This window comes from Orbicella faveolata, unplaced genomic scaffold (genome assembly GCF_042242905.1).
Source record: "Orbicella faveolata isolate gen_17 unplaced genomic scaffold, um_ofav_v1 contig_47, whole genome shotgun sequence".
In the NCBI taxonomy this organism is placed as follows: Eukaryota; Metazoa; Cnidaria; class Anthozoa; order Scleractinia; family Merulinidae; genus Orbicella; species Orbicella faveolata.
The window spans coordinates 22,089,903-22,117,352 of record NW_028301577.1 but is presented as its reverse complement, the minus strand read 5'-3'; the positions used below and the strand labels follow the sequence as shown (position 1 = coordinate 22,117,352).

General features: G+C 40.4%; 4 protein-coding genes across 4 annotated transcripts; 3 read left to right on the top strand and 1 right to left on the bottom strand.

Annotated features, from left to right (window-relative positions):
* Positions 1-1,890: 1,890 nt before the first annotated feature.
* On the bottom strand, positions 1,891-6,457 carry LOC110067689 (uncharacterized). The gene is made up of 4 exons (XM_020775052.2): positions 6,291-6,457; positions 4,325-4,386; positions 2,824-2,923; positions 1,891-2,172 (listed from the first exon to the last, which is right to left on the bottom strand). Exons 1-4 carry the CDS (start codon positions 6,440-6,442, stop codon positions 2,118-2,120), a joined length of 369 nt encoding a protein of 122 aa, XP_020630711.2. The 5' UTR covers positions 6,443-6,457; the 3' UTR covers positions 1,891-2,117.
* Positions 6,458-7,074: 617 nt separating this feature from the next.
* LOC149097648 (uncharacterized) lies at positions 7,075-9,204 on the top strand. Its single transcript, XM_089280410.1, has 3 exons — positions 7,075-7,116; positions 7,420-7,617; positions 8,796-9,204. Exons 1-3 carry the CDS (start codon positions 7,075-7,077, stop codon positions 8,904-8,906), a joined length of 351 nt encoding a protein of 116 aa, XP_089136536.1. The 3' UTR covers positions 8,907-9,204.
* Positions 9,205-9,423: 219 nt separating this feature from the next.
* Positions 9,424-10,781, top strand: LOC149097647 (uncharacterized). Its single transcript, XM_089280346.1, has 2 exons — positions 9,424-10,323; positions 10,591-10,781. The coding sequence occupies exons 1-2, from the start codon at positions 9,632-9,634 to the stop codon at positions 10,736-10,738; spliced, it is 840 nt and encodes a 279-aa protein (XP_089136472.1). The 5' UTR covers positions 9,424-9,631; the 3' UTR covers positions 10,739-10,781.
* Positions 10,782-13,045: 2,264 nt separating this feature from the next.
* Positions 13,046-27,450, top strand: LOC110067627 (uncharacterized). Its single transcript, XM_089280383.1, has 8 exons — positions 13,046-13,356; positions 17,654-17,785; positions 18,841-19,032; positions 20,742-21,002; positions 21,137-21,292; positions 23,534-23,710; positions 25,509-25,556; positions 26,280-27,450. The coding sequence occupies exons 1-8, from the start codon at positions 13,084-13,086 to the stop codon at positions 26,418-26,420; spliced, it is 1,380 nt and encodes a 459-aa protein (XP_089136509.1). The 5' UTR covers positions 13,046-13,083; the 3' UTR covers positions 26,421-27,450.

Sequence of the window (27,450 nt, the reverse complement as noted above, 5' to 3'; positions counted from 1 at the left end):
GTCTAAGCTCTTGTAAGCGACCACTAATGCTTGACATTTTGGGTGGTCACTTGCGTGAGGTTCCACTGTATTTTCGAAATAGGATTTAAAAAATATGGAGTGATCGTAGAAAACCCGCTCTGCGGAAAAATATTTGGAAATAAAAAATTCGCAGACCCGCTTTTGTTGTTTATATACCAACCTATTTGAGGACAAACAGAACAAATTCCCTTTGACTTGTAGCTGTCAAAAGGGACCCAAAAAATGATTCAGACGCTCACATTTAAAGGTCATGAAAAATTTGACAATTCATTTTATTTCAAAATTATTGGTGTAGTGGGATAGCCAGCTCTATAAGCTTTAATCTGATATGGGGGTTTAGGTATGTACAGTTTAAACTGGTGCTCTAAAGGTGCTCTAAAGGTGCTCTAAAGGTCCTGAAGGTTTACCGTGACCTTAAATTTATAGGGTAAGAGCTGCACTTCTGGCGGAGCCTCCCCTTGACATGATAAAAACCCACAGTAGTGGTATTTAGACGTGCTTGAGAAAACGCCCGCCTCCCCCATGGGTGGATCTAGAGTGGAGGGAGCTTGAGAGGGTTGCAGACTTCCTCGCTTTGAGAAACCCTTGTTTTAGGTGTGTAGGAGAAAGACCCACGTGAGTATTCGTACGTTTAGTGCTTAAACTTGCAGCACTTCCCCCTGTAGCACGGGATCCACCCTTTCAAATCCCAAGGACAGCCCCAAGCGGAACAAGTGAAGAAAACCAGTATTTTCTTTTCTTTTCTTTTTTTTTTTTTCGATAATCAAGGAAAACGCAGACCTTGGCTCCAACAGCAGTTTATTAAGCATATTTTTGTAATCGATGCCGACTTAAGGTTACAAACAAAATGTTTAGTTCCTAATGTATGATACGCCAAGAAACTGAACATAACGTATAATAGCAGTGGTGGTGGTGGTAACAAAACAAAATGGAGCAACAGCAAGTGCACAAGAAACTAACTCGAAGTTGAAAGCACAAGTTACAAGAAAATAGGTCTGCGAACTGAAAGCCAACAACGGAAACACATAACTGGATAATACAAACCAAGAAGGCAAGCATGCAAAAATTACGAGGAGCCGAGGGAATAGTACTGCAACAAACCCGGCATCAGCGAAGCAAAGCCCGCATTACAGAAATATCACTGATTAGCGCAAAGCAAAATACTAGACCGCGAGCAGTCTCTCTCTTACTGGCAAATCCGTGAGGAAGAACACTAAGAAGGCAACCCAAGTTAGTAGTCGTGAGCATACGAGCGTCACATTCGAAGCCGCGGGCCGCAAGTAGCGCGGGGGAGTCGCCCGCACGCTCACTTGTTTTGCGTTTTTCCCCACGGATTTTCGAGGAAATGAGAGCGTGCTCGCAGTCTAGCAAAATATAAGTGTGCAAACTAAAGGGAGCCGAGGGAAAAGCACTGCGCAAACCCCATGTTTGAATTTTCACTATTTGTCAGCCCAAATCTTGAATTTTCAAGATTTGGCACGCCAAATCTTGGATTTCTAAAGTTTGAATTCTCAACATTTGGTAGGTTTACACAAAAACGCAGCAATCTGGGGCAAGAAAGCAAGCACCATTTTCGGGTGGGTATCTAGATGCCGTCAGAGATGCTAACAAAATTATCCAACAACAGGCCAGCAAAAGACCACGCCCACTACAGGCAATGACATGACGCACATAAAACTTCATTAATTTACAACTAAAAGTCTATCGACTAAGAGTTACTGCAGGTCATTGACCCAGAATATACAGAATTGTGCCTATTGTGGTGAACTTTTATCGATGGGGAGACTTTGTGGTGCCTATCATAAAAAGTGTGCTTTTCATTAGGGTTCAATCCTGGACAACATTGCTTGAAAACCACCTTCACAAAAATTAACAAGTCTAATGTCAACTTTAATAGGTGTTGCTCTCTGAGCATCACATATTGATTTATTTATAATGAAAATTTGTAACAAAAAATCTAAGTGTTCTTAGTATTACAATGTTTGCAGAGCTTTCACGTGACACTCTTATGCTACCTACATCTACTTCTACTTCATTACAAGTTGCCAATACATCAATTAATGGATTAATCTAAGGATGACAGACTGCTCGTCTGTTTAGTTTATGGACAGAATCTCTATTTCAAACAGGAGATCAGCATTTGCAGGAATTGTGTGTACAGTTAAGGAGTATAAACAATTCTTATGTCCTAAACAATCACCTGTCTATAATTTTAAGAAGTATAATTTAAGCATTTTTGTCTCTCATTGGTTGTTACCTGTTCTTGTTAAGTGACCAAGAACATTTGGTCATGACTGGCTGATTGTGAGCAACTTTATCATTTATTTTCAATTTACATTGCAGGCATTTTCTTCCCCTCCTCACTTTTCCCCTCTTCCTAAGCCTTCGCATACCTCTCAAGATTTTCAGTCACTTCTCGTACACTTGGGAAGAAAATCACATCAGAATTATTGGTCACGGGACATTTTGTCATCAGAGAGACGTTGTGGTATATACAAGTGATGTTACTTACAAGCTCCAAACACGATACATATACACACAATCAGTGTCACTACTTCTGCTTGGCTAAACTACTGTGAATTTGCCTCAAAATAATAAAATAACTAAGTGAAGCACACCAATTCCCTCCTCCATGCCTTCCAGCTGATTAACTGGTTCACCAATATGCACTGCTCATGTTTCAAAATAAAAATCCCACATGCAAGAACTCATTTCACAACATGCACTGCTCATGTTTAACAATAAAATACAAGCTACAAGTAGAACTCATTTAAGAATAATTATTTGTAACTGAAAGGATATCCCCAAGCTGGAAAACCACGTGATCCATAACCCTTTGCAGCTGGGATAGTGAGCTTGGCTATTTCACCTTTACTCATTGTCATGCATCCTTCATCCCAACCTGGACATGAAAATGAAACACATTATTATATGGCTTGTGTTTGTAGCTGATGTGACGCACACTATGATTGGCTAACTCTGGGATGTTACTCTCCCATGCTGTGCATGGGCCAATTAAAGGCAGGCAAAGACAAAGCAAAAAGCCAAATAATAAACATGTTATTAACCTCAAACATTCGATCTTTACAGGAAAATCTCAAACCTCAGCCTTGCAATATTGACCTGGCTATTGCTCGGTCAATATGGCAAGGTCTTGGTTAATATTAATACACTGATTAACTGTATGCACAGAGGCTGACAAAAAGAGATGTCTGCCTTCATGCACTCACTGCATCCTCCAGTAAGGAAGGCATTTAAAACTCTGACATGAAATTTCTCCACAATGCTTTACATAGTATTTTGGATCAATTAAAAAATAAAACAAAACAAACAAAAATAATATTAAAAAATATATTAAAACAACACATAACACTACACTACCGCAATCTGATTGGTTCTCAGCACAGTCCATATTTTCCTTTCTCTGACCAATCATGGTAATGATGGGAAATGGCAGGTGAAATCGACATGTTGGTCAATTTTCATGAGTAAACAAGAGGTAATCATCAACCTTTGCCCTTTTTACACTTCAATCAACGATTAATCCACACAAGTTTATCTCTATTCACTTTACGATGGCGAGGAAAGTCACTGCAAGTAAATTCAAATGGGTGTTTTAAAGCTGTGGGAGTTTCTTTCGTTGTTTCTAGGTGGCGCTGTAATGACATGTTATCTTGTGTTTCTCCCGGTTTCTCATGGTGTACAATTTTAACTAAAAAAATGAGTCAATTTCAGTTGATTTTACCTCTTTGATCATTGGTGTATTTGAGGGAATTTCTGTGGAATACCCTTAATGAATTTCCTAACTTTCTGCTATTTAATTTACAGTATGAAAGCCTGATTTCAAGTGATTTGCAATGAGTGACAGAAAATTGTTTTTGTAGTACAACTTCAAACTTTACACAAAAATTCACACCAGAAAATAATTTTGAAGAACTTAGTGGTGAACTAAATACAATAAATATTAATTTGTAAGAAATGTATCCGTTCTTTGATACATGCTTTTGGGTCTAATAAGTTAGCCACTGCAAAATTTTTTATGAATGATTTGTAGATGGCACGTAAGCTGATTTAGAGACACAATGGCATAAACAAACCCACTTGTAAGCCAGTTTGCCACAGGAAAAAAAAATAAACATGTTACTTGCCAGCTTGGAGTCAGTCTGTGTAGTGAAAAACTGTGACCTTGGGCTTGAAAATGTTGCCTGAAGCCATGGGCCTCAAGCAGCATTTTCAAGACCTCAGTCACAGTTTTTCACTATATGGACCTCCTAGGTGGCAAATAGCATATATATACACTGACCTTGGATCACTTTCCCCAATCCAACTTGGAATGTGAATGGTTTCTGACCTGTATCCTTTGTACTTTAAAATAAGATTTTTAACAGTTGTAATAATAATATTACAATAATTATAATTATGAGCTAAGTATTTCAATGGGTGAATAGTCAGATAAACAAGGTGGTACCAAAATATTAAATTGACCATCACTTGCACAAAACAATACCAAGAAGTGTGTTTTTTTTTTCATATTATTATTGTTTTAGTAGAAACCTTCCTTGTTATCACACAGAGTTGTAATCTTGACTGCAAATAATGGTCAGTCTTCAGGCAGTGACTGATCAAATTTTTCCCCTTATCCAGTATTATCCTGTCCATGGTCAGCTATTGCTTCAGGCAAATTTTATTTCAATCATCAGTGACTACCGGTAGATCACTTTACAGATAAAAAGAAATTAACTTGAATGCAATTGGTAGCTCCCTGGTATGCGCCTTTGTGTTGCAATGATTGTGCATCACAAGTATTAGAATAGGGCACTTTGAGCTAAAGTTGAACAAAGCATGGACCATACAGGTCTAGGAGCTGGGCCTCGGGAGAGGGTGGTGAACTCCCTTATATAGGCTATATAGGTATGTGCAGCCCCAAAGGGTATGGATTTTTAGCTGTTCTGCCTTTTGGTCATAAATAGGATATCCATTTTGGTCATTTTGGTCTCAAATAGGGTATGGTTTTGTACTCTTGTTTTGAATATGTTTTTTTTTCTTTAAAGGAGCTACTTTTCCATCATTATTGATAAGACCATCAACAAAAGCCCCTTACAATGCCTTTAACATCGGTCTGAACTAGGTGACTAATCATGAGACAGGTCGGAAACAGGGTATTGATTTAAGGGCTAGGTCTTAAATAGGGTAGAGAAAATTGAATATTTTGGTCTTACATAGGGTAAGGGTTTTGGGAAGCGGGACATATACCCACACCTGATTTTTCTGGGAGTACCCCGCTGGGAGCTGGGGGAACTTAGTAGACTTGCAAATCCAGATAGGCATTCATGTTTAAACTCCACCAATCAAAACATTGCTCTGTCATCCCTTATAGAGTGATGTTGTCGACTTTCATTTTTTAACTGATCAAAATGGTGACTAAGGGTGGGTTCCTTTGGGGTGAACTAGATCAGGATCAGTGATCCAAGATCACTCGGATCATAGTTCATCAAAGGAGCCGAAGAATCCACTCTGGTCACGAATTCATTGGATCCTTTGATGCACCATGATCCAAGTGATCTTGGATCACTGATCCTGATCCAGATCACCTCAAAGAAATGCACCCTAAGTAAGACAACGTTGTACAGAAGATGTGCCTGTTGTTCATCATAGTTACACAGATACAGTGAATGATTGTTTGAACGTTTGATTTGTCCTTTTCAAAATTAACCACTAGCAGCCCTGTAGCATAAATCAGACACTTTCTATACCTCCTAATTTTTCTTAAGTCAAATGCATGTGATTTTCATACAACCTGCATATAATATTCCGTACATCACCGAAGATTGTAGAAGATTCCCGTGGATGTTCCGACAAATTTCGGGGGTCGCGGAATGTAGCAGCATGAATTGCCAAATCTTGACACCATCTTGCCAAGATTACGCATATTTTGAGGAGATTACTGAGGCGAAGTATGGTGAGATCTTGCTGTGTTGGAGTCTTTCCTGTTCAGATGTATCGCGCACACCTGATATTTGGCCGTTATCATTTAACAAACAAACTTAAAGCTTATAAAGTCTATAGAAGAATGAGAAAAACTAAGAAATGAAATAACTGGTTGAGAGGCATACCTTTAGAGGCAAAAGTTCGTAGAAATATTCAAATACAGATTCCAAAATACAAGTCACGCAATGCTCATTGCAGGAAGTTCAGTGAAATCGAACACGCTTATAATCACGAGTTTCCACAATTTATAATGACTATCATAGTGATCGGAAAATACATACCTCCAAAACTTTTTGGGTGGATTTGTATTTAAAGATCCAGTACAATGTACAGTTATTGTCGCGCCCTTTTGGGGTGTAGGACCGCTCCCAGCTCTCAAGACCTCTTTGTGAACACCCGCCATTTTGTGAAGATTATATGTCCCAGCATTCATTGCCGCTGCTACAATCTCGTTTCCAGTGACTGCGGCCTTGTCGTAGGAGGAAACGCGTGTAGCTAGTCACGTGAGGACCGTGAGGTCTCTAGGAGGAACTTGCCACTGATATGATATATATATTTTAGTACTACCACACCTGAAATGTGTGTAATTAGCTCACAAGAACAAATATGATGGCTACGAAGATACAAGGAATATGTTTAGTTTCTTACAAAGTTCGCAAGACTTTGGTCACTTTACATGCAATTTTGGGAATTATTTTCTGATGAAGTCCCACCTCAGCTTTCGTTGACACGACACGCGGAGACAACAAAGGAGATTGCTCTCTGTCCGTGATGTTTGCGTGTGACAGTTTGTTACCTTTGCTGTGTTCAAAGAAGGCTTTTAAGTTCTAAAATTGTCAATGTAAATCTCACCAGAAAATGAAACAAATTTCCATTGTGGAGATGTTTGTCAGCGCGACCGATAAAACGCAAAGCATATACAGTCGATCCGTAGTGAGCCCAAGATCTTTCTTTGTCCTGGGCAAGTTTAAATGAATTTGACCGACTCGACAAAAGTTATTTGCCCTGAGGCATCCGCACTGTTTTTTCACAAGCTGCTGCGTTTCCTGGAATGGGCATGAGGCCATGGGTACTCCAGTTATTGCGATTCAAGTTGAAATAAACAGGGTAATCTACGCCATGCTCAGTAGAATGTAGTGATGTGCAGAGGTGAGCTCTGCTTTCGATGTAGAGCAAGAGGGCGGAAAGAAACAGAACTTGTCAGCGACGCCTGTCATAAAAACAACAGAAAGAAAAGCGGCGTCCGAGGCAGGACGGCAGCTCAAATTACTTTTTCCTTGCTTGACAAACCATCCACAGTGATAAACGTTATGTTTTGACAAGTTTCAACCGCGAATGATCAATGAAACCAATCAGGCGGTTATCCACGCATTCCGGGAGTAGCACGTGGTCTCTACCAGACGCCCTTAGCTGATAAGCCCCAGGACATTCAAAACATACGTTGACGAGCATGACTTCTCTACAGGTTTCTTCGTTAGAATCCATGGGGGACAGACTTCTATCCTATTGAAGCTTGAAGATGTTGAAAAACGTTTAATAGAAATCGAAGACAACACTCATCCAGACAGGGGTAACAGAAGTAATTTTCGTCTCAAAAGGGAAGAGAAGGTAGGCTAAGAAATGAGCTCGTTAAGAGATTTTATATTCCCCAAATTTGTTTCTAGACTTCGGTAGTCAGGTCGTTAGATTAGTCATAGCGTTTACCTAAAAAGAAACGTGGAGTGAAATGGCCAAATTACGATTTAATCATGTCGCTCTGCTTAGACTAATAATATTCATCTTCCTCTACAGTCAAAACAATTAATACTATATGGTTGCATGCCGCTCAGGCATCCAAACTGGCGTGTTACTAAGTTTAACAAAACAATACAATTAGCCGGGTCAGTAGTTTAAGGCAAATAAATGCCTTAATGAGTAGTAACTTCTAATCTTCTTGAAATACCTTCATAGAAATACATCGTAACTTGTCCGAAGTCGTGTGTGTCTTCCCGGGCCATCGATGGTGAATCATGATCAATCTTTCTGAGATACTGTTGCTACCCACAGCTGCAGTACCCCGGCCCCAGCCCTAAGGATATCTAGGCCGTATATATTAGATTTGCATCCAAGCTCTTTAAGGCGAAGGTCTACCTGAATTTAAGTGAAGTTTTAGGATTCAAAGTTTAAAGAGGGATTAGAAGGAAAAAAGAAGTTTTGGAACCCCACCAGACAGTTGAACGCCCCCCGAAAGGGCACCCCAGGTTGGTGGACAACTGTTTATTGGTGTACGTCTACCAATTTTTAACTTCAAATTCTAATTTTAAAGCAACATCAAATCTTCAAAATTTCATATTTCCATAAATTTTACTAATCCATCGAGAAAAACTATTTATCCCCAAATATACCTAAAAATCACCGCTCTTCGCGGCGGTTTTGATATCTGTACGGTCGTGTTAATTTAGACTCCAATTTCATGTTAAAAGTACTCTTAATTAAATTGTACAATTCATGATTTAACGAAAAGACGGTAAATTTAGTCTTCCTGGCCTCAAAAGGCATACAGGAGAGTTATTTCCTTTTATTTGAGTTACGATAAGCCTTGTGGAAAGCTAGCTCTAGGACAGAACTGTATCAAGATTATCAGTGACGAATCAAATTCTGTGGCTATGTCCAGACAGATATGCATAAACATCATGGAGAAAGTCCTTTATTGTTGCGCAATAACAAAAGTGTATTGTATTACTCATAAACACACGAGTTCCACTCTCCAACGACTGAATTACTTTTTGACTACTGTTCGCTTTCAGGAGATGAAGGATCGCGTTCACAAGCTTGCGAAAGAAAGACAGCTCGGGAAACCAGCCGAAGAAAACGAAGCATCGGCAATGCAGCAGGAAACTGCAGTTTCCTATCTTTAGAGTAAAACTCTATTTTTTGGATAGAGAAACTGTTAAATCGTTCTGCGTGGGATAAGAGCCATTTACACTTTAAATACAAGACCTCACAGAGCTTGAAACTGGACCACATAGTTTAACAAGTTGAAACCAGTTTTTGCAGAAAGGCCCTCTCGACTCCAGCTCAGTGAATTACAATATGTAAAGTGAAACTTTTGGAAACCGGTGATGTAAGACACGAAATAGTGTGAGGTCTATGGCGCGTTTTCAGGGTCAAAATTAAAAACTAACTTTTCCACCTTTCCTTACCTGCTAAGTAAAATCTCTGTCATTTCCTGTCTTTGAAATTAGACAGTACGCATCTCTTTTGACCTCCGAAACAATACATTCCGCGTTTCCTGAATACTAAAATCATAACATCCGGCATATTTTGACCTTTGAACAAAATTCTCTGCGTTTCCTGACTTCTCTCGAATTTAAAGTCCGGCATGTTCTGACTTTCAATGTAATTAGTTACCGAATACCATACTACTTAGTTTAAACATCTCAACTAAACATCCCATGCCGGCACCTGACAAGCCATTTAGTTCATAATGAAATCTCGCTGCTGAGCCGACATTCTGATTTGCAAAATTTGCAAATGCGCGTTCTCTGACTTCTCGATTCTACCAGGCGTCTTTTCCGCGCAAGCCTGGATCCCCTGATGCAAACCTAGTGCCAGGACCGGGGGTTTTCCCGGGGATTTATGAATGGAGTCGACGGTACAAGAGCAATTCTTGAGCAGTCTTCGCCATGCATCATTCGACCTTGCAAGGAGACTTCAACAGGACACAGTTAGTGAGGATGTGGCTGATTATGATCTGTTCCGATTGGAACAAATTTCTCGCCATTTGGTTCGACTTGCTGACAACATGCAGGTGTTTGATACAGTTCGACCCTCACTCGCCACTGTGACGCGAATGTTGTCGGAGGTAGAGCGGAATTGGTATCATTCCTCCCCAGCAGTAGCAAACCAGCCTAGAACGGTTGGGCGTCCTAGGTTCGAGATTCCACGGGAGCAACTGCAATATCTTGCCGATTATGAAATCAACTTACCCGACATGTCCAGAGCCCTTGGTGTGAGTGAGAGTACCATAAAAAGACGTATGCGGGAGTACAATATCTCCATTACCGACAGGACGACAACCATTAGTGATGATGACCTTGATAACATGGTAAGATCCTTTCCTAGGGATTTTCCAAATGCGGGATATCGGAGGGTCCAATCGCAGCTAGTGTTGCGCAATATAAATGTGCCCCAGCTGAGAGCCCGAGAATGCATGCAAAGAATGGATCCGGAGGGACTTCCAATGAGATGGCTATTCCTTACACCAAGAGCTGTGTACTGTGTTAGTGGGCCACTTGCACTATGGCACATAGACGGGAATCATAAATTGATCAGGTGAACCTTATTCGTAATTGATTATAAATAAAATTTATTCAGATTTATTGTGCCTAGTTTCTAATACAGGTGGTTGTTGGTTAGTCTCCTTTCCAGCCGGTTTTTTTTGGCGGGGGGGGGGGGGTGGGGGGATGTCACGCAACGCTCTCTCCAAAGAAGCGTTGCGTGACACCAAAAAACGGCTACGAAGGAGACTAGTTGTCGGTAGTGAGGACAGAATCCATCAAAGGACAGCAAAGTATGGACTCATGTATTTTTAAGTTTCAGATGGAAGATTGTAGTGCATGGTGGAGTTGATGGATACACAAGATTTCCTGTATATCTTAGGGCTGGAACAAAGAATACCGCAGCTACTGTTCTTGGCCTTTTCCAACAAGCAGTGGCAGAATATGGACTCCCCTCAAGGAATTTTTAATAAACCCTTGTTAAAATAAAGTGTACAGTAGCCTCCAACAAAATCACTTTTCAGTCATCAAAATGCTTCTCAAGACAAATAGATTTTCAAATTTTCCACGGTCTTCACCCCATTTTCCTCCCCCCCCCCCCCCCCCTCCCCCCGTGCAGGAGGAGGTAAGCCATTCCGGCACTCCTCTACACGTGTGGCCTCCTTTATCATGACCCTAGAGTGCGCCGCCTACTTTATGATTTCCTCCTGCTACTTTATTTCAATTTGAAACCCCTGATCACATGTCATGTGTATTATTGTAGGATCCACGCCTACGCGGAAAAGACGCCTGGTAGAATCAAGAGGTCATCAAACGCGCATTTGCAAATTTTGCAAATCAGAATGTCGGCTCAGCAGCGAGATTTCATTATGAACTAAATGGCTTGTCAGGTGCCGGCATGGGATGTTTAGTTGAGATGTTTAAACTAAGTAGTACGGTATTTGGTAACTAATTACATTGAAAGTCAGAACATGCCGGACTTAAAATTCGAGAGAAGTCAGGAAACGCGGAGAATATGCCGGATGTTATGATTTTAGTATTCAGGAAACGCGGAATGTATTGTTTCGGAGGTCAAAAGAGATGCGTACTGTCTAATTTCAAAGACAGGAAATGACAGAGATTTTACTTAGCAGGTAAGGAAAGGTGGAAAAGTTAGTTTTTAATTTTGACCCTGAAAACGCGCCATAGTTTGGCTTGCCTCATTTATATAATGTATGTTGCAGAAGTCGGTTACTATGTTGTTACTATGTAACACTGCAGAGATCCGTTCTGTGTCATCAAAGGTATGTTTCTTCCTGAATTTGTTCGAGCTTTTCGTTTCCTGAGCTTGATATGTAGGTTTATACCTCTTTTGTTCGTTCCGGCACCACATGATTTAAATTTAGCTAAATTTAGATGTTCACGTCTGTTGACTGTTTTGCGTCATGTATACATTTGTAGACATTTTTCTCGCGCCAATAAATTGAATTGTTATTGTTCCCTCTCTTTCATGCCAGTCATTTCAAGGGGACGGTAGTGCATAAACAATGGTGTGACTAGGCGGATTTTTTTTCGTCTCGCGCTCCGCGCTCGTGTATCGCGTTTCGACCTTTCGCTCTCCTGATTGGTGCGGCGTGGTCATCTTGATTGAAAAGTGTATCAAGCTCGCTTGAACGAGTCTAGGAATATCGAGCATGACTTGCACAATGTCGTGCAGGAAAGTTTGTGAAATTGTGCTCGCCTCAGTCAAGATTTTTTAAACTTGACGTGGATGGTATGTATTCGATTTTACTCAGATTAGAGGGTAGATACTTAGTGGCTCTGTTACCACTGGATGCATCAAAAGCTTTTAAAATCTTTCAGCTGCTGTTGTAATTATCGATCGTGCGCGAAGATCAAACAGGAACCAGGGAAGGAGAACCAATATTTGATAGTCTTATTTGGCAACCTCGCTTAGCTTTTCTGTGTCGTTTTTAGTGTCCAGATAACGTGAGACCGAATTATTTTAGAACCTGGCGACTGGTTGTTATTTTCCCTGCAAAAGCGAATTTACCCCCCGAGATTTACTCGCGCTGACAGTTCTCAAACAAAAGGCTTCCGATTTTCGGAGCAAGAGGATGAAATGATCGTCAAGCTAATGAACGGTTAGAGTTTTAAAAACCACAGGAAAAGCTCTTAAGACGAACATTTGACTTATTCAGGCCTTCCAAATGAGTATAGTATGTAGATACATGTAGCACTATTATGATATGATTTTAGCTCGGTGACAAAGTTGTAAATCAATAAATGATCTCAACCGTGAAAAGCAGTAGGCGTTTTTCAAAATCGAGGGCTTTGCGGGCAAGCGTTCCCTCACTCGCACCACCACCCCCTGCTTCGTCGAATTTTTTGCTCTTGCTCCAATTTACGCGAGGCTCAGAATGCGGAAAAGCTTTTTATACGAGAACGCTTGCTAAGCAGGCTAACAATGATATCGAATTCTTCGTTAGAACCCATAGAGGAGAGGTTTTCTATCGTTCTTTTAAGACTAGCAAGGATCGACGCTTCTCTGTCAGGACTTGAAGATGTTAAGAAACTTCTGGGGGAAATCGAAGATACCACCATGATTTTAGTTCGGTGACAAAGTTGTAAATCAATGAATGATCTCAGCCGTGAAAACCAGTTGGCGTTTTTCAAAATCGAGAGCTTTGCGGGCAAGCGTTCCCTCTCTCGCCCCACCACCCCCTGCTTCGTCAAACTTTTGCTCTTGCTCCAATTTACGCGTGGCCTAGAATGCAGTGATCCAAACAATGCCCCCATCTCTTGAAACAATAGAAGCTACAGGTTTCCAGAACCAATGAAAATACAGGTCTGGAAGAGGTGCTGGATTACGCAGAATGCGGAAAAGCTCTTTATACGGGAACACTTGCTACGCAGGCCAAAAATGATGTCGAATTCTTCGTTAAAGCCCATAGAGGACAGGTTTTCTATCGTTCTTTCAAGACTTGAAAGAATCGAAGCTTCTCTGTCAGGACTTGAAGATGTTAAGAAACTTCTGTTGAAAATCGAAGATAACACTCATCCCGACGAAGACCACAAGTGTGATTTCCGTCACAACAACACGGAGAAGGTAGGCTTCGAAATCATCGGTAAAAATTTTTTTACCAAAGTTCTAAGTTGTTTTTGTATGAGCAAAGCTTTACTGAGAAAGAAACGCGAGGTAAAATGTCCACATATTATGCATATGCTTATCCATAGTTCGGTGCCAAAGCTTAAATTAATATTCATATAACGCTGCGCTTAAATGAATTTCTTCGATTCAACTTTGAAATATTATGTGACCCCGTGAAAAGAAGGAGATCTCAAAGACGACATAGTGACTTTCACTCAAGTTGAGAACAGATTACAGTTATAATCTGATAATAGGCCATTTACTTTGGGCTGTCAGTTCTTGTGCATTACTTTGAATCATATGAAGATATTTGCACTCTAACTATGATTTGCATTAAAATGAACCTGAAGGTGGAACACATTTTCATATGACTGGTTTTGCACAAAGATGTGTTTTGAAACAGAGGCAAATGGCCTATTTCAATAGTTCAATTTCTATCCAAGTGATCAAACTTGTCGTAACAGGAACTTACAGCGTGCTATTGGTGAATCAGTAATTACCAATTTCTTAAAATTACCATTAAAACAAATTTCTGCAATTTCTTTTGTCAATTAAAATGTGGATTGAAATGTATACTAATAACTCACAGAATTGTATAATAAACTTTGCATGTTCATTTACCAATTAAAGCTGCATTGATTGACAACTGCAGCTGTTTAACAACACCAGAAAATGCCACGCAAAAGACAACTTGGAAATGGCCCATTGGTACCTTTATATCTCAGATAATTTCAGACAAGACTTCTAAAGAAATAAATAACTTTATGATAAAAATAGTTGCTTGTAAGTTCATAAAAAGGAGTGCCTTCGGAAATTGTTCCCAGTCCCCCTTGTAAAATAGGTACCGGGATCCCGCCAAGATTCTCGGCACTCGCCGGGATCCCGCCGAGGTGGCCCGTTTTTCCGGCGGGATCCTTCCCCTGAAAAATTCCCGCCGCGTATCCCGGCAAGAATCCCGCCGAGAAATCTGTACTTGCCGAGATCCCGCCAAGAAAAAAATCTGCGGCATCCTTGCCGGGAAGCAAAGTCTTGGTAGTATTCCCGGCGACAACTAAATTCTCGCCGAGAAAAAATTCTTGCATAGAAATTCCCGCCGAGAGTTACACATGATTCTCGTGGCCGAAACCAAAGGTAGCCCAAGCTCTCTCTATGAACCACACAAGCAACACGATATGGTATCGAATTATAAGGGTTTATATGGGATTTTCTACAAGATATCCTTGGAGGTAGTTAAAAGTGAAAATTCTCAATAAAAATGGCTTACCTTATTCCATACGTGTGTTGTTTGCTCCTGGTGTGGTTATTTTACCAATATAACTTGATTTAAGCGACCTTTTTGAATTTCGGTATTCCCTTCATAAAGAGAGGACCTTGTCCTCCATGGATATCTTGTAGAAAATCCCATATAAACCCTTATAATTCGATGCCATATGGCGTTGCTTGTGTAGTCCATAGAGAGAGCTTGCGCTGCCTGTGCTATCGTGAGCCATATCCATGTAGTTAAAGTTTTATATTTATTATGACTCAATCCCTTACAGTTCGGCATTTTGAAAAAGAGCCGTGAAGACAAAGTTTTATCTATGAATACGCCGATCGCGTCTAGACAAACTGGAGCTTTTACATGTAATGGCGACGTCTAGCCGAGTGCTCTTAAAGTTTTAAACGTGCTTTATTGAAAGAAGAAAGATAAGATTTTTGTCGACTTTCGTGTGTGTAGAGTTGTTTTGAAATTTCTGCATGATTTTAATTAGAAGTCCTTAGATAGTATTACCTCGCTGCTCTCAGGATTCCAGTGACCATTACGCAGCGATGATCTTCGATGGCAAACTCCGAAGATTGCCTGTAATATAAACGCTCACTTGGCGTTGAAAATACTCTTTGTGGCAGCTTAAGTCTTCCCGCCAAGGTCGTTAACCCGGGAATTCGATTGGCTGACTAAAATCACGTGGGACATAGCACACGCCATCCCGCGAGTAGGAGAGAAAACCTTCGAGAAAGTTTGAGGGCTTGTTCGAGTGCTGCTAAAAATTCACATCGGAAAAGAGCTGAAAAATTGTTTGTTTGCCTGGTTTGTTTACTTCGAAGCTTCAGCAAGGACCTTTTCTGCGGGGAAAAACTGTTTTGTTGAAGTTGTTGTAAGATTATATTGCGTGCCAGCCGTGCGAGCGTCAAACCGTGGACGTTAGTTGTGCGAGGAATTTCACGAAGATTTCAAGCTATCCTCGATGGAACTGTATACGTATACGCTGAACAGTTCTAACAGACTCCAAAACCTGAACTTCGGATGAAGATAAAAAGTTTTAATGAGAGCCATTCACGCTGGTGTGAAGTCGTACTTGTTACCACTTATAGTAGGCGATGATTATAATTTATGGGACTAAGTTAAGTTGACAAGGCTTCTTCACGGCTTCAACAGATTAAGTTTGGTAAATGTTATCTTCTTCGCTTGAGTAAAAGGTTAGGGTGCGTTCCTTTGGGGTGATCTGGATCAGGATCAGTGATCCAAGATCACTCGGATCATGGTGCATCAAAGGAAGCGATGAATCCACTCTGGTCACGGATTCATCGGTTCCTTTGATGAACCGTGATCCGAGTGATCTTGTTAGGGTGCGTTCCTTTGGGGTGATCTGGATCAGGATCAGTGATCCAAGATCTGTCTGGATCATGGTGCATCAAAGAAACCGATGAATCCATGACCAGAATGGATTCGCCAGTTCTTTTGATGCACCATGATCCAGACAGATCTTGGAACGAAATAAAATACAAAAAAAAAAATCCTCAAAGGAACGCACCCTTAGTTTCCCTTTCGTTGTTAGGGAAGGTACGTTCCATTCGCTCCCTTTCAGTCTCCTCCTTCTTCTTCTCCTTTCGCATTTTTATCTGGGCAAGGTGCTCAACATACTCTGCCACAGGCATTTCGGGGACAATGTATTTATCTGGAAACTTTTTAATAGTCTCACTGTCCCCACTGACTAGTTCACTTTCCTCAAACAATCGCTTAATCTGTGCAAGTTGCTCCATCTGACCTCATGAAATCCTCGCATTCACCACAAGCGCATTTCCCTCTTTCTATTACTCGCACATCCTTGCCCACTTTCAAGTTTTCACCGTGCAATCACACGCCACACAATTAACTGCTTTGTGCACAGACGCGGTTATGTGAGTAACACTTCCGGTTAGTTATTTTCACTTTCGGTTATTTTTGTCTTGGAGGAGGTGGGGGGAGGGTCAGATGTTTTTGTGTGGGTATTTGTGAAGGGTCATGCATTAATCCATTCTGGGAAGTGGGAGGGCCACGACTTTTTTCGCAAAAAATTTCTAAAATACCCCGATCCACCTCCCCCCAATAAAAAACGTACCTTCCCTCATTTCAGTAACATGATGATTTTCTTTTACTAAAAACTTTGTTACGTGCAGATATCGCAAAGTGTTAAAGTGAGCACAAGGATATTCATATTCACATTTCTTTATAGCGTGAAGCATCTCATGCCAATTTGTGTACATGAGCTTGTTCTTAAATCGTTGCCGCCGTTTTTCTGTGTCACTGACATATTTAAGTAGTATTAAATCTAACCGCCGTATGGCTGTATGCGTAGGTTGTTGATTAATTAAGTTAGTTTTGTCTGTATTTTAACTACTCTCAAGTACGTAAACACTGAAGCTATAACCTTTATTTAGAAGACAATGGCGCCAAAAGAAATTCGTGGCAGCATTTCCAAAATTTTGCTGAGATTCCCGCTGTGAATCTCGCCCAGAATTTCACTTCCCGCCATGAATCTTGACGAGATTCCAAGCAAGATCGTGCCGAGATTTTGGCCGCTGTGAATTTGCTTCTCGGCGAGGATCTTGGCAAGATTCGCAGTAGGATCCTGGCGAGATTTTGGCCGCTAGGAATTTTGCTTCCCGGCAAGAATCTTGGCGAGATTCACTGCAGGATCCCGGCGAGATTTTGACTGCCGGGATGTTTACTTCCCGGCAAGAATCATGGCGAGATTCGTGGCAGGATCCCGGCGAGATTTTGGCCGCCAGGAATTTCGCTTCTCGGCGAGAATCTTGCTGGGATCCCGCCGGGATTCCCACTGAGATCACGACGGGATCCCGGCAAGATCGTGGTCCTTTTTTACAAGGGCTGAACCTTGCTGCATTTTGAAATTGTGGTGAAGACCTCTTTGACTGCACTCATGTCACTTATCTATCTCCCCTTACCCCAAACATACTAAAATAATTTTCATTGCAAGCACTTTTTTCAAATCAGGTTACTGTGGAGATTAGAACTAGCATCATATCTGTTGGTGACATTGATACAGTTGGTCAGCAGTTTAAATGTGACTTCTATCTTTCTGCAACCTGGAAAGAGCCACAACTGCAGGGAAGAAGAGAGTCAGAGGTGAGGCTACATGTGGTCATCGTTTAACTGTTTTGACAGCATGGGTATTTTTACAATTTTTTACAAAATTGATGCAAAACCCTGTAAACCCAAAGATAAGATCTGGGCGTGATGAAAGTGGTCCCTGGATATTTTAGATTAATGAATCTAGTGCTTTACCCTGGTGTGAATCTTTCAAAGATCCTCAAGAATCCCTCAGGATCTTCGTGAAGATCTTATCAAGAATCAATCAACATCTCTGCAAGATCTTTCAAAAATCTCCAGCTTGTCTTGAACATTTTCCTCTTCAAGAGGTACATAGACAGAAAAATCATGAGGCATAGAAGTATAGGAGGATTGGCTTATTTACTAAATTTTAAATGTATTGTTCCTGAAAATATATCCACTCCTCGACCCACAGAAGGTTATATGGTTCAATATGCATAAAACACAATTATTATTTTGTCCATATGTACTTAATGACTGTCCATTGGAATTCATATACTTGAGCCGAGTATTACGTCCACTGAACATAGAGGGCAGAACTCACACATGACCGCTTTCATGTGGCTTTGATAGCTCAGTTGGTAGAGCATTGCACCGGTAACGCAAAGGTCGTGGGTTCAAATCCCGTTCAGAGCCTGAAATTTTTTCAGGTCATTTTTCCAGTAGTGTTATGGCTGCATTCGCATCTTTCATTCTTTAAAGAATTGAATTGACTTGAATTGAATATATGCAAAGTGTGCAAAACAAAAGGTAATGCTACATAGATTTAAATGTGGTGAATGGTAAATGGGAGACTTTGCAAGGAGGCGAGACTTATTAGTGCTTTTCTTTGTGAGCCCGGGCCATTTTAATGTCTTCACGAAAATTTTGCGAGACCCATGGTTTCTGAAGGACCTTTAATGCCACCCCTAGATTTAATCTTATTGGCATCTTTGTGTGTGTTCCATTAATCAAAAGTTTGCTGAGCTTCATAACCTGTTAACTATGCTGATGATAATTGCATGCTGTATGTTGTTTTATTGTTTATTTATTGCCAGCTTCAGTTTTTGAATTTATTGTTCTTTTTACAGGATATAAAATGGCCTAATGAATGGCTCCCTAGGATCGTGTTTTTCAATGCCCTGAAAATTGAAAAGATGGAGAAGAATCGCTACTTATTTTATGAGCCAGAAAATGAAATACCATTTGCTAAGGAGACCTACAGAATAAAAGGTTACTTTAGAGAAAATTTGGAGCTTTGGGATTTTCCTTTCGATTGTCAGGTTTTGTATTTTACTCTGTTCACTTCATGTATTTGCTTTATTGCGCTATTAGGGGTGGTGAATGATAAATGCGAGACTTTTCGAGAAGGCGAGACTAACGTTTTTCTTTGCGAGTCTGAGACATCTTGACTTCTTCAATTGTGAGACTGAGACTTCAAAGTCTTTTAAATGCCAGCTTGAGATGTTTAGACGTTATTCAAGTTTATATAGAAAATATAAACAAATCGGTACTTCAAGACTTTGTTAGTCTTGAAAAAATCGAGGCTGGGAGACGCTTTGTGAAAAAAATTGAGACTGCGAGACGTGCACAACTGTTAAAAAAATGAGACTGTGAGACCCGTGAAATTCAACCAAAATTTTGCGAGACCCATGGTTTTTGAAGCACCATTTGCCACCCCTACTATTGTACCTTTATATAGAACATGAACTCTGCTCGTTGCTCAGTGGACGTTTCTGTGTTTCACCGCCATCAACTCATAATGGCAGACCTCTCAGCAGACGTTTACTACAAATGGTACACAAGGACATGTCAGTGGCTTGTGGATTGACCGTAGATTTCAATCCAGTTAATTTTATTTGTTTCTTTATTTCAAGGTTTATTGGTCATAATGTCATAGCCAACAACCCAATCGGTAGTTACTGGTTTTGAACTTTTGAGTTTTATTGAAAGGTGTACAATATATACTCAATGATTGCCCTCCACTCTTGATTATTTAACTCCTTTGGATACGTTTTTGTAAGAAGCACCTCTATTCTGATAATCAACTCTTTTGTTAAAGTAATAAATGATGACCAATGCAATGTTCCAATAAGTTCAGTTAACTATATGCCCCTAGTGTCCAACATTAGAGATAATTTTAAGTACACACTGGGTTTAGTTTTATAAGTTTGTTTTGTCAGTTAAACTCCAACAACAGCGGCTTTAACCAAGTTCAAGTCTTTAATTCCTTGAATCTTTGCTATAATTACAGCTACCTATAAGCGTCAAATATTCTCATTTAATTAAAATTACTTTAAGAATTTTTTGGAAGAGTTTTCAATTTTCAGATCATGTTTTCCATTATCTTAAGAATGCTGATTGGCCATTTATTATTACATCTGTCTTACATTATCTTATGAATCCCCAGGATTTACAATTTCTCTCTTTCATGTGGAGTCACACTTGCCTAATGGTTAGTGCGCTCAACTCCACATCAAGTGGTCTGGGTTCAAACCTTGGCCGGGGACATTGTGTTGTGTTCTTGGGCAAGACACTTAACAGGGGGGAGTAGAAATACTCCTATCCGCTTCATGCTACAGGAACCAGGATAAACTCCGGCCTGATGGGCCACTTCAGGCTCATATGCAGACTACCTTTACCTTTCGTGAGAAATTAGGTAGGTAAAGTCTGCATACGAGCCAAGTGGCCCATCAGGCCGGAGCTTATCCCGGTTTCTGTAGCATGAAGCGACTAGTAAGTCGCCGGTAAGTTCGGTAAGTTCGCCGGTACCCATTTATACACCTGGGTGGAGAGAGGCACTGTGAGAGTAAAGTGTCTTGCCCAAGAACACAACATAATGTCCCCGGCCAGGGCTCGAACCCGGACCGCTTGATCCGGAGACGAGCGCACTAACCATGAGGCCACCGCGCCTCCCATTCGTGAGAAATTAAGGTTATCTGTATTTCCACTTGTACTGGGTGTCAAGTCCGTCTAACTGTTCTTTTTGCAGGAATTGACCATAACCCTCATGTCAGACTGGACTGCCAAACAAGTGGCATTTGAAAAAGACCCGAGAAAGGCGGACACCATACGACCAGAGACCTTCACTGCCGATCAAGAGTGGTACTTATGCAGGCACATGGTCACCAAAGCAACGATTACGGAGAAAGCAGAGGGTATTAGCAGCCCAAACGACTATCCACTATACCACATTACGTGCCACGTCAAGAGGAAGAATGGTTACTACCTCTGGAATATGGCTATGGTTATTGTAAGAGAACTTTCTGCGGAATGCATGCAATATATATTAAATTATGTAGCTTTCATACAATTTTGCAAGTGTATTTTTCTTTTACAAAGATAGCTTCTTGTACTAACCCTTATTTGTTCTTGCTCTTGTTTCAGTTCCTTATTTATATCCTGTCCTTTTGTTCATTTTCTGTGGAAATCTCCTCACCTTCTGATCGACTCGGTGTCACCCTTACTCTTCTGTTAACAGCAGTTGCTTTCAAGTTTGTTGTATCGCAGAGCTTGCCAACGATTTCATACTTGACATTACTGGTGAGTTGGTATCTCTCACGTTTTGCTGTAACATTTCATTTTGAAGTGGGACTTACTGTTGGAACAATTTGGCCAGTATGTCTATCTTGGTGATCCTCCTATATGAAAAGGCTGGAGATGCTCGTTGTCTCACTCAAGGTCATTCCACTGAAATAGAGTCTGCACTGAGATTTTTGTGAAACTTTGCCTATTGATTGTTTATATTATAGGAACTTAAATTTTGAAATAAAAATGAGGGGTCCCCATGTTCGTTTAGGAGCAACAGCACCTTGTTTATACCCAATTAATCCTTATAATAGCACCATGATTGTAGTCACGATTGCTTGCCAAATTCACGACGATTGTTTTTTGTTCTACACTGAGAATTGGTCCATATTTATTTTACACAGAGGAATTTATTACTCAATTCAAAACAACAGAAAAAAAATGATAGGTCACCATACTCGTTTGCGAGAAAATGATGATTTACCTCTATGGCGAGGTCCAGCCGTAAAGAAAAAGCCGCTATTTTTTAATGCGCGCGCGCTAAGCACGCGTTAAATTATGCGCAGTAGGGATGCGCAATACAATACTGGGGAATGACCTTAAGCGGCCTTCACACAGCAAACTAAGGTTGGCAAACTTGTGTTGGCAAACTCAAGTTGGTGTGTGTGAACGGCACAAATACAGTCTGCAGACACATTGGCAAACTGTTGGTGACGAATAGAACTTGCCTCTATATTCTTGCCAACGTTTTCACCAACTTTTTCGTGTTGGTAAACTCTTTTCTGACGTGTGAACGATTGGCAAACATGTGTTGTTAACTGTCAGCCAATCAAACCACGTGCCCTATTCACGTGATTCATTTGCGTGACACTTCACAAAATGGCGGACGCAATTCAAGATGAACATGAGGCCACTTTTAAATTTATCGAAGAGGTTCACAATTGTCCGGCTGTGTGGGACATTTCATCTGTAGTCTACAAAGATACCGTAAAAACAAACAAAAGAAAATAGAGGAGCTAGCGGACAAACTGGGTTTCCTCCAAACCTTTCTATTTCTCCACCGCTTTCTGTTTCTTCTCTTCTTTTCTTCTGCTTCACTGTTGTACGTGAGTGCCACTGCACTAAGTCGGCCATGTTGCAAATAACCGTGTGCTGTGATTTAACGCGAGTTTGACGTGTGAAGGTACGAGTTTGCCATCACGAGTTTGCCAATATACGTTTGCTGTGTGAAGGCCGCTTTATGGGCATAAATCAAGGATTCTAGTCTCACTTAGGGGGTTCATGACGAAACACCACTATTTTTCGCTGCCAAAGTATCTTTTAGGGTGCACTCGATTTCTGCCGGTCTCTAGAGTCCAGTCTATTAGTGCAGGCTCTGTTCCTGAGGAGCGGCTAGTTAACGAGCCTATTCCGTCTCGAGTGGTATCCTTCAGAGTTCAAAAAAAGCTCCAGCCATACCTACATTAGTCTCCTTTAGGATTTTTTAAAATAAAAGTTCAACTTTTTTGATGAGCATTCCCGACCTTTTCATATGGGTCAGGGAGTTCCCCCAGGATGTCTATGAAGTCAATTCTTGCAGTTTTATGAAAGGAATGAAGAGTGGTATGAAGAAAGAAGTTTTATAGTCTTTTGTCAAACTTTCATTAAGCCCAAATTTTTAATGTTTCAGTATTTCAATATTGCTTGTATATTATTTACGTACCCATGAAATTATTTGTTTCACTATTTTATGTATTTCAAGGGTGATAACTTATTACTTTTAGTGATACCCCTGGTTTTCAATGAATGGTTGAGGTTTGGAACAATGATTTTACTTTTTGATTTTTTTTCATAGAGATTTTCAGTTGAAGTCTCGGTAGTCTCCATTTGGCGCGGAAATATGCTCGGATATTTGTCCGCGGGCATCATCTGTTCCGAGAAGCGAACAGTTTTCCGAGAGCGGAGGTCGAGGGCAAGTGTGAGCTTTGAGGAACAGATAATGTCTAAGGACAAATATCCGACCGTATTTTCGCCCCAAATGGAGGCTATTGTGGTTATTTTCCTTCAAATATTTTTCGCGACATGCGCGGTTTTGAAAATTGGGGAATATTATTCAGTCACATGACGCGTTTAAACCAATCGCATACGAGCGAAAATATTTGATGGATTATAAAGAATGATATCTTGCAGAGTTAAAATTCATTCGAGCGACAAATGAACACCGCTATTATTCTTTTCAGTAGTTTATTGTTATTGCTGTCTTTTTTTCCCTCATAGGACAAGTATGTTTTGTCCTGCCTTGTGTTCTTGTGCTGTATGGCCATTGAAAATGCAGTTGCCGCTTCAATTCAAGACCCTGACACGCAAAAACGTTTTGATCGAATTTCCCTCTATTTTGGTATCAGCTGCTTTCTTGTCATCCACATTGTGGCTGTGGCGATTGTGATTACAAAGGTGAGATCCTTAAGCAATGCTTGGCTTCTCATTTTCCTTGATTTTAGGCCTGAAGAATCCCGCCGGGGAGACTCTTATGTGGACTAGGCGGCTGCCAGGATTTGACATGAGTCGTGAACGGGAGCCCCCAAACAAGAGTAGCATACATTACTCGCAAAAAATTTCGGAAGATTTTATTTTCGGACCAAAAAAGTGTCTGAAAAGAAAACCGTCCGAAATTTTTAAGTATCCGAAATTTTGAGCGTCCGAAACACTTACGGTACGGTATAAAATTTTAAAGTAGCCCCAGAGCTCTTAGTTTTCTTTATTGAGCGAACTCTAGTGAAGACACTGCTTAAGATACGTAACGGCTTGGTAGAATTTGTGTTATTTTCTCCTTGGTATATCTCTAAAACCTTGAGAGTGTAGCTAAACTATCATTTTCTCAGATGTTTTTCTAGGCGTATATTTACTTTAGCTATGTTTCATCACAGTGTCCGAAATTTTTGTCTGAAATGAGGTTAAAGTTGTCCGAAAATTAAAGGTCCGAAATTTTTGCAGGTAATGTATGTGAAAGGGGCGGGATACCCATTATGAGCTTAAATTCAGGATTTTGGTATCAGGTAGGGCTGTCAGGATGGGATGCCAGTGTTTTTGATCACCAAGGTATCTTAAAACGTTGCACACGAAGAAGTAAAAAGCTTGTCTAACATGTTGGCAAGTTAGATCAATCAGGCATGAAATCTTTAAAATTTCTTCTTAGACGAATGCATTCGACGAGAATATTTTTATTCTCAGTCATGTCTCGATTTGTCTATCTGGTTTAGAGCAATATCTTTTAGAGATCAATTATCAACTTGAACCACACCCAGATTGATCTCCTTTAAGGTGGCTCAAAACACTTTCCACCACTTAGATTTTGATAAGTCATTATAACCACTCTTTATCACTTCATGCTACAATCATGATATCAAAAAACTGCCCAATCATTGGCGAACACCTTGTTATGATTTTCGTGACACAATAGATTACCATAGCAACAGTATTACCTGCTAAAAACACCCTTAATTACAGCTTAAGAGGCTTATAATTCAAAACGGCACGGTGAAATGTTTTTTCTTTATCAAACTTTATTAAGGATGAAAAGACGCAACTTTTGGCAAAGTTTAATAAAAAGTCTGTACGTAGCGTTCAGAGCCACCTTAACTTTTTACAACTTTAAGGTGGCTCTAAACCCTATGTACAGATTTTTTAAAAACTTTGCCAAAAGTTGCGTGTTATCATGCTTATTAAAATTTGACGAAGGAAAGAAGGTTTCACTGTGCCGTTTGTGAATTATACGCCTCTAAAGCTGTAATTAAGGGTGTTTTTAGCAGGTCATCTGTTGCTACGGTAACCAATTGTGTCACGAAAATGATAACAACGTGTTCACCAATGATTGGGCGGTTTTTTGATACCATGATTGTAGCATCAAGTGATAAAGAGTGGTAATAATGACCTATCAAAATCTAACTGCTGGAAACTGCTTTGAGCCACGTATTAAGAGGCCGATTTAGACGGGAAAGCTTTGCCGTTCACAAAGAACTAAAAAAACTCGTCGTGATATTGGTGATAAAGATCGATCAGACATGAAAGCTTTAAAATCTTTTTAATAATTAATGATGAAAGCACTGGACGTGAACTTATGATTACTCTGTCTGCTTTAGATTGGTTGATCTAACCGTAACCTTAATAGTTACAGGATAACGTGTTAGCTTGTTAACATGGTCAACTGTTCCTCGCTTATGTCTCAATTCGTATCACTTTGCCTTTCTTTCAGTTGCGGACAAGGAATCAAAAACTGGTCGAAAGCAAAAACAGTTTCGACGTAAGTGTCTACAGTAGAGAATTCATTCGTCATCGCGCCCGTTATAATTAAAAAACATCGAGAAACGCAAGTGCCCCATGATAAAGGCTGAAATTAACTTTTTCTTGTTGGTGCTTTGATTTGGTACTTGATTGCTGCTGATGTATACGTGGTCACAGTCATGGTTCTTTTGGTTCTCTTTGGCCTGTTCAACGGGTAGAAGCAGAGAAACTTCGTTGAGGATGCTACCAAAACAGAAAAAATGTCGTAGACGAACCGCCGGAATTCGTTGGGACCGTTTTGCGATGCTAGCATCGTAGTCTGCTGTTATAGTTTAGATGACATAGGTTCCCGTTTCTCTTTTCCCAACTCGATTGCTGCCTAATAAGTGATTTTTAACGCCGCGTTTTAATCCGTTACACCAGAGAGCTTTTGCTTTGTTGCGGCAACAGTCGGCAACGGTATGTTTCACGAGACGATTTTTAACGCAACTTGCAAAATTCGGGCAACAATGTTGTAGGTTTTTGAGTCGCTTTCAAACACTGACATGTTGCCGCGACGAGATGTTGCGTTAAAAGTCACCCTGTGCGCCATGTTACACGATATCGATTTTTAACGCAACATTGTTGGGTTAAAAATGGGCTCGTGTAACATTACCTTAAAACTGAGTGTGTATACTAAACAAATAAAACCACACCAAAGACGCCGGGCTAATTTACTTTTTGATTGCTGTCCGCTTTTCAGGAGAGTAAGGAACTGGTTGAGAAGTTTGCAAAGAAAAGACCGCAGAAAATAGCACAAGAGCCAGCCAAAGAACACGAAACATCAGACCAAGACGTTTGTAGAGGCATCACGCCCGCAGAGAGGAAGCCGTTGATATGTTAGACTGCGTGTATGTCGAGTGTTTATGTCCTTATGTTGAAAATGTTGAAGATGTTTCAATCCAACGCAATGAAAGAGATACGGTCGTGACATTTTTGACCATTTTTACCTTTCTCTTGGCGTACCCAGGAAATTATTTAAAGGACTTAAAGAGCCCTGGATAAACCAGACAAACCACTGGTCTTCCCCGGGGAACTCCCATGTAAAAAGGACGGGGCTGCTCGTCGGAAATCTTGAAAAGAATCCCTAAGAGGTACCAAGATCCTGTTTTGTGGGTGTGGCTTGAAAATTTTTTCACCCCTAAGAGGTACCAATTCTAACACAAAACATTATCTCCTGTCATATTTTTTTGGCTCAATACCCTTAAAGACACCACGAAGGCCCCTGCTGTGGACCCTTTTGAGGCTGAACACCCTGAGAGGTACCAAAACCGCTTTTTTTTTACCCCTAAAAGCTTCTGTTTCTCATGTTTAGAGTAAAACTCTATTTTCTGGATTAAAAAAAAAAAACTGTTAACTCGTTCTCCGTCGGATAAGAGCCATTTATAATCTAGTTAACGGTCACTTCTGAAGATGTATGTTGTACATACGAAACGTCAAGGAAATTAACTTTGTTTAACATGCGTTTTGGTTCCATGTTTATTACCGTGGTTTGTGTTTTGTTTCTTCTAAAGCCATTTATAATTTAAATACAAGACCTCACAGAGCTTGAAATTGGACCACAGGGTTTAACAGGTTGAAACCAGTTTTTGCAAAAAGGGCCCTCTCGACTCCAGCCCAATGAACTGCAATATGTAAAGTAAAACTTTTGGAAACCAGTGATGCAAGACACGAAATAGTGTGAGGTGTGTGTTAGTCAGTGTGTGTATGAATTTTAATTTTTTAGTATCTGGAGATTTACAGTGTTCAGACTGAGTGTGTATGGGCGTGCGCAGTTCTTACATGTGTGTTATTGTTGTGATGACTGCTATTTACGGTCTCAAATTTCTGAAATTCTCCAGTGCTGAAATGAAAAGTAAAAAGAGTGACAAAAA

What these genes read in the sequence shown, in the direction of transcription:
- LOC110067627 (XM_089280383.1), top strand. Translation starts at nt 13,084, where the DNA reads ATGAAAATACAGGTCTGGAAGAGGTGCTGGATTACGCAGAATGCGGAA. An exon ending in GTCACAACAACACGGAGAAG is followed by an intron (nt 13,357 to 17,653) that starts GTAGGCTTCGAA and finishes TTTTCAAATCAG; the next exon opens with GTTACTGTGGAGATTAGAAC. An exon ending in GGAATATGGCTATGGTTATT is followed by an intron (nt 21,003 to 21,136) that starts GTAAGAGAACTT and finishes CTCTTGTTTCAG; the next exon opens with TTCCTTATTTATATCCTGTC.
- LOC149097647 (XM_089280346.1), top strand. Translation starts at nt 9,632, where the DNA reads ATGGAGTCGACGGTACAAGAGCAATTCTTGAGCAGTCTTCGCCATGCA. An exon ending in GGGAATCATAAATTGATCAG is followed by an intron (nt 10,324 to 10,590) that starts GTGAACCTTATT and finishes TTTAAGTTTCAG; the next exon opens with ATGGAAGATTGTAGTGCATG.
- LOC149097648 (XM_089280410.1), top strand. Translation starts at nt 7,075, where the DNA reads ATGGGTACTCCAGTTATTGCGATTCAAGTTGAAATAAACAGG. An exon ending in TTCAAGTTGAAATAAACAGG is followed by an intron (nt 7,117 to 7,419) that starts GTAATCTACGCC and finishes AGACGCCCTTAG; the next exon opens with CTGATAAGCCCCAGGACATT. An exon ending in GTCTCAAAAGGGAAGAGAAG is followed by an intron (nt 7,618 to 8,795) that starts GTAGGCTAAGAA and finishes GTTCGCTTTCAG; the next exon opens with GAGATGAAGGATCGCGTTCA.
- LOC110067689 (XM_020775052.2), bottom strand. Translation starts at nt 6,442, where the DNA reads ATGAATGCTGGGACATATAATCTTCACAAAATGGCGGGTGTTCACAAA. An exon ending in CCACCCAAAAAGTTTTGGAG is followed by an intron (nt 4,387 to 6,290) that starts GTATGTATTTTC and finishes CTTATTTTAAAG; the next exon opens with TACAAAGGATACAGGTCAGA. An exon ending in CGTGGTTTTCCAGCTTGGGG is followed by an intron (nt 2,173 to 2,823) that starts ATATCCTTTCAG and finishes AACTGTACACAC; the next exon opens with AATTCCTGCAAATGCTGATC.